This window comes from Gavialis gangeticus, unplaced genomic scaffold (assembly GCF_001723915.1).
Source record: "Gavialis gangeticus isolate Ggan-Ray unplaced genomic scaffold, GavGan_comp1, whole genome shotgun sequence".
Lineage (NCBI taxonomy): Eukaryota > Metazoa > Chordata > Crocodylia > Gavialidae > Gavialis > Gavialis gangeticus.
This window is the reverse complement of record NW_017729008.1, coordinates 17,964,711-17,970,630: the sequence shown is the minus strand read 5'-3', so window position 1 is coordinate 17,970,630 and position 5,920 is coordinate 17,964,711. Positions and strand designations below refer to the sequence as shown.

General features: G+C 48.6%; 1 protein-coding gene across 1 annotated transcript in view; it reads left to right on the top strand.

Annotated features, from left to right (window-relative positions):
* The first annotated feature begins 1,398 nt into the window (after positions 1-1,398).
* The window catches only part of PMPCB (peptidase, mitochondrial processing beta subunit), a 23,641-nt gene continuing 19,119 nt past the window's right edge, over positions 1,399-5,920 (top strand). The window contains exons 1-4 of the mRNA XM_019509458.1: positions 1,399-1,530; positions 3,754-3,894; positions 4,311-4,397; positions 4,823-4,952. Of these exons, the coding sequence (XP_019365003.1) occupies positions 1,432-1,530; positions 3,754-3,894; positions 4,311-4,397; positions 4,823-4,952 (457 nt within the window). The 5' untranslated portion in view covers positions 1,399-1,431. The remainder of the gene's footprint in view (positions 1,531-3,753; positions 3,895-4,310; positions 4,398-4,822; positions 4,953-5,920) is intronic.

Sequence of the window (5,920 nt, the reverse complement as noted above, 5' to 3'; positions counted from 1 at the left end):
GCTAGGCTCCCCGGCGCTGTCTCTGGAGGAGCTACTGGGCTTTGAGTCTCCCGTGGCCCAATCTGACCGGGGCCCCATTCACTGTAAACGTGGCCTCAACCGGGTTAGGTTGTGGGGCAATCAGAGCCCAGAGGCCTGTGCAGGGGCACGTCATGGGGGAGCCAAGGGGTGGCATGGGCCCTGTTCCCCTCCCCCACAGTGCATGCAGTGGTGGGAGCTGTCCACCCATGCCCCAGGAGGAGCTGCAGGGCTCCCAGAGCCCCATGACCCAGCCTGGGCTCAGTGTAGTCCACTCCCCACCAGCATCAGCCTGGCACAGCCTCAGCCTCTTGCCCCCAGCCCTTCCAGCAGCTGTGGGCTGTGATGGCAGTGGTGGTGGGGGCTGTGAGGTGGCAGCAGCTGTGGGCCGCCACCAGGACCCACCCCCCCTTCCCGTTCCCCGCTTCCATCCCTGTCGGCTGTTTGGGGTGGGAGGGCGGGAAGCGCCATGCACAGCAGCTCCCTGACCCCGACCACATCCACCCACTCCCCTGAGCCCCAGCGCAAAGTCATGCCCGCCCCTTGGGCAGTAAATGCATAGATGGCCCAAAGCGTTAGGGATAGACAGACACACAGACAAGGCTTGGATTATGTTCGAATATTTATATTTATAAAAGAAAAAGCTAAATTTTTCACGTGTCCAAAGCGTACACTTTAAGAACAGCACCAAAAATCATGAGAGCAGGCAAAACTGCAGTTGCAGTGCCTCACACGGTTTTTGGAACGATTGAGTTCTGCTCAATCAACATGATTTGAAATGGATTTGGTTGATTTGACCTGGAACATGAAATATAGTATAAAAAGACAAAAAAAACAACCCCTCCCCACCCCAAATCAGTGGAGGCTCCCTGGGACTGACATGGGTTTTACATATGCTGCATCAACGAACTGCCTCAAAAAGGATGGTATCTGGATTGTAGCTGTATTGGTCTAGAGAAAAAGGCAATCAGGACTCGTAGGAGAGATGATTTCTTTTACTAGACCAACAAGATTTTTGCAAAAAAAAAAATTAATTGCAAGCTTTCACTTCATTTTAATTTTGTGCCCCAAAGCTTGCAATTAATTTTTTTTTTTGCAAAAATCTTGTTGGTCTAATAAAAGAGATCATCTCTGCTACGACTCCTGATTGCCTTCAAAAAGGATGGTACATTTTGAACACTTTTACTATTACTGATCGTACATCCCACAGGGGTTGAAACTATGTACAAACACGACAGTGATCAGCCACGTGCAACACCGGCCCTGCTACTGACGCCAAAGAGGGGCGCAATATTTGCGCCCGTGACTTAACCGCACCCCCAGCCCAGGCACTCACGCGCCCCTGACTCCCGCCCTGCTCCTCCCCCTCGTGACATTACTACCGGAAGTCTCACCCCCGCTCTCTGCATCAACATGGCGGCGGCGGCGAGTGCGGGTTGTTTGGTGGCTCGACGGCTCTTCGGGGCTTGGTCTCGTCACTTTGTTTTTCGGGGCTCGGCCTGTAGGAACCGGGTGAGTGACGGGCGAGCGATGCCGAGTCGCGGGGGTGGGTCCGGCAAAGACTGCCCTGGCTCCGAGCGCCGGCCGCCGGCTTGTAACGGGCTCGCGAAGCATGCTGGGCTCTGTAGTGTAAGTGCTGCTGCGGCCGCGCTGTATGCTGGGGCCTGTAGTTTAAACGCAGCCATTGTCTCTGGGGGCCGCGCTGCATGTTGGGACTTGTAGTCACCACACAGCCAGTGTGCTTAGGGCTGCGCTGCAATGCTGGGATCTCTAGTCCGTGCAGCTACCAGGCGTGGGGCCGCGCTGCATGCTGGGATCTGGCCGGGTGGTTTGGCCCTGTGGTCCTGGGGAGCTGCTGAGGTTCTTCCTTTCATTTAAAAGCGGTCTGGCAGAGGGGCTGCATTCCCGTGGTTGCACACCTTAGTGCACTCCCAAGGCATCAGACACTGGTGTCAGTGCTACGTTGACCACGAGAGGATTTAAAAGTACATCTCTCGCCTCAGTTACTTGGGGTTTGAGGAACTCTGAGCTTCTTTTGAAACTGTCTGATCTTAGGAAAAAAGAACTTAGGATTCACTAGGCCGGAGAGAGTATGTCGGTGAATGATGCTAGTTTGGTGGTTACATCACGCACCTGGGAAGGGGGAGACCTGAGTTTCGGGGACTGTTTATGTATTTTATACATAAAATAGCCCCTGGGCTAGCCTATAGCTAGGGTGACCACGTCGGCTGGGATCATGGATTGGCTGGGACAGTCTCAGATTTCAGGGGCTGTCTCAGTGTCCTGGCTGTTAGACAAAATTGGAGCAGAAGTCCTGGATTGGTGGGAATCCATCTGCACATGCAGCTCTTGAGTTAGGAGCCAGGCACACAGGAGTGTGTTTGTGCGAATCCAGGACTTTTGCTTCAGTTTTCTTTGGGGAGCCCGGCTAACGAGCTGCTCCCTGGTCCAGACTGTGCTGGGTTGCAAGTGGAATCGCTTGTCCAATAGAGTGGGGGGAGGGGTGTTCACGGGCAGCTGTGGGGTTGTGGGGGGTGTACACACATGTCCACTGGTACCCCTCCTCCCTGGATTTCCTTACTCTGTCTTGGACTTCCCTCAAGTTATTATGGTTACCCTACCTGTAGCCTGTTAGAGCACACAACTAGGAGGAGGGAGATGTAGGTGTGAACCTCCCAATTTGAGGAGACATTAAACTTGGTGTTGGAAATTCTTAGGTGATTGCTATCATGTGTACACTGTTGTATTAAAAAAAAGAAACAGCACCTTGTTGTCCTCCTCCTTTCTGAATGAGAGAGACCACTGCCACTATGTGTCCTGTCGAGCTCAGTTCAGTAGGGCTATAGTAGGTAGGCTTAGTGGCTCTGAACATGCCTACAGGCTTGAGCCACTGAGCAGTGATAGATGGTGAGCAGCTTGGACCTGTCAAGTAGGAGACAGTTTTTAGCATGCGCAAGTGTAAAATGTAAGGGGGGGTAAGGAACTTTACTGTTTCTTCCCCATCAATCTCTAGTTCCAGGTCTAACTGAGACCTTTTTTGACCCCTGAAAATAAAGAAAGTTTATTTGGACTCTGGAATTTTCCTGCCTACAAAGTAACTTCACCAAATCAGGAACAGGGAAATAAAGACAAAAAGCTTATTGTAAGCACAAGAGATTAAAGTGCCTTTGGAAAAAGGCTAACACACAAGGCTCTCCCCACAGAAAACCAGATTAAAAGCCTTAAAAGGAAAAATTAACTAGGGGGTAGAGTAGCTATTGGTCTACTTGCGAAGATTAGTGCAAGTCGGTAGGATGTCAGAGACATCATGGGTGTCTCTGGGTTTAGGTGAGGTTTGGAGTAGCCCACTCCTGAGCACAGGTACCAAAATTCCACTTTAGCCCTACTTTGGGCATCCACATCCTTTTGTAGGTATGGGCTTAAGCAGCTTGCCAAGTTCATGGAGGATGTCTGTGGCTGAACTAGTACTTGAACAAGGGTCTCTAACCACTGATCTCACATTCTCTCCAGATGGCTTTGTTAAAAAGGAAGCTGTCTGGAGTCTGATTTCAGTCCTCTTCACACCCTCAGCATGGGCACACAGTTGGGGCATCTCTGCTGTGTAGATTAGTGATCACCAAGTTAGTACTAATTTTAAACCAGTAAGTACCTCATGCCTTCAGGTTCAGGCAAACATTTCTGAGAAGCAGCAGAGGATAATACTTGTAGTTTGTAACTAATGGCTTTTCTTTACAGCCCATACACCTTGGGGTGAGCAGATTCAGAGCAACTCAAGCAGCAACACAAATAGTCTTAAATGTTCCTGAGACTAAGGTATCTTCTCTGGAAAATGGCCTGAGAGTAGCTTCTGAAGATTCTGGCCTTTCAACATGCACAGTAGGTAACTTGTGAGTGAAATAATGTTTGTTGGTTTGTTTGTTTGTTTTCCTAATCATGAGCATCTATTTTAAATTGAGCTTGCTGTTTTCATTACAAGTAATAAGCACAAGGAGTAGCAATAACTTGTTAATAACAAACATGTTTCAATGAGCAGTAGGGCCAGCATTTTCAGAAGTGGCTAGTAATTTTTGGGTGCTCAATGTCAGGTGCCTTTAAGGGCTCTGAATTTCAAAGATTAGATGTTCAGCATCTGAATATTTGCCTCCATTAAGCAAAAGTGATCACCCATAATCACTAGTCCCTTTTGAAAATTCACTTACAGTCTTTTGTCCCAAGTTTTAGCTAATGAAAAATCAAGCAGGAACTTCACAGCTGTGTTTTATTAATGAGATTAATTTTTTGTTTTTAATGAGGTTGGACTTTGGATTGATGCTGGGAGCAGATATGAAAATGAAAAGAACAATGGAACAGCTCACTTTTTGGAGCATATGGCTTTCAAGGCAAGCATACTTTTTTCTTTTCTTTAAGAATAGTGCTGGGAACTTTTCTTAGTCTTTGAATTTTCAAAATCACAAGTCAAAAGCAAACCTTTTAAATATGTCCAAATTAATCGGAGGCTGAAATTCAAGCCTCAGTTGATCCATCCTGGCTAATTCCTGACATTGGTATTCTTACATCCTACTGACTTGTGCTAATCTTTGTAGTAGACAAATAGCTACTCTACCCCCTAGTTAATTTTTCCTTTCAAGGCTTTTAATCTCGTTTTCTGCAGGGAGAGCCTTGTGTGCTAGCCTTTTTCCAAAGGCACTTTAATCTCTTATGCTGACAGTAAGCTTTTTGTCTTTATTTCCCTGTTCCTCGTTTGGCAAAGTTACTTTGCAGGCAGGAAAATTCCAGAGTCTAAATAAACTTTCTTTATTTTCAGGGATCAAAAAAGAGGTCTCAGTTAGACTTGGAACTAGAGATTGAAAACATGGGAGCTCATCTAAATGCCTACACATCCAGGGAACAAACTGTGTATTATGCAAAGGCTTTCTCAAAGGACTTGCCAAGAGGTAACAGCTTCTGTTCTGTCAAACTTCTGAAGGGAAATGCTTGAAAGAGTAACAGTCTGGAGGAGGAGAGCGGCAAAGAACAAAGTTCACTGATGAACCCATTGTTACTGTGGCTAACTTTGTCCATTTTGCCTCTAAATACACTGCAAAAAAGAAGTTCCTCAAACTACAACACCTTTTTCTCTTCTGAAAAAAGAAAGAACTTCTTTATTTTCTCTAAATATTTGTTCTAAGGGTGCACCGATAAAGATTTTTTTAGGGGTGCACCGATAGAGATTTTGGGGGCCAATACTGATAGCTGATATTTAAGGAGGCGTATTGGCTGATACCGACCCAATACCTGATACAACTGCCTCCAAGTGGTAAGTCTGTTGTGATGGGAGGGAAGGGCAGATCAACATTCCCTCAGGGAGGGAGCGAGGAGGGACAGGTGCTGCTTAGGGGGCAGGGGCATGGGACGGAGACATGACTCATGGTGGGAGGCAGCTCCTGCTGCTGCTTGTACCCCGGAAGGGCAGGGGGGCATGTGCCCTTCAGATCTGCACAGGGTGGGGGGGTTGTACTTGGATCAGGCACTGGTAGGACTCAAAGAGGGCTACAGCCATGCCAAATTTTGTTGCTGCTCTGCTTTAAGCCCTGTGCCACCAGGTGCAGCCCGGCTCCATGTCCCTCCTTCACCCGCACGTTGAGAAGAGCCGAGACTGTTGGGAGGCTGGTGACAGTGGCACTGGGAGTAGAGCTGTGGCAAAATTTGGGACAGCTGCAGCCCCCTCCCAGTGCCTGCTCTTAGCCCACCCCTGCCGAGAAGAGCCCTGTGCAGTGCTTGAAGAGCCTGGGTGTGGACACTGGCGGTGCTGGGATGGGGCTGCAGCCACCCTAAATTTCACTGCAGCATCGCTACCAGCACCACTGTTGCTAGCTGTCCAGCACAGTCTTGGCTCTTCCCAGCACGTGGGTGGGGGTGGGAC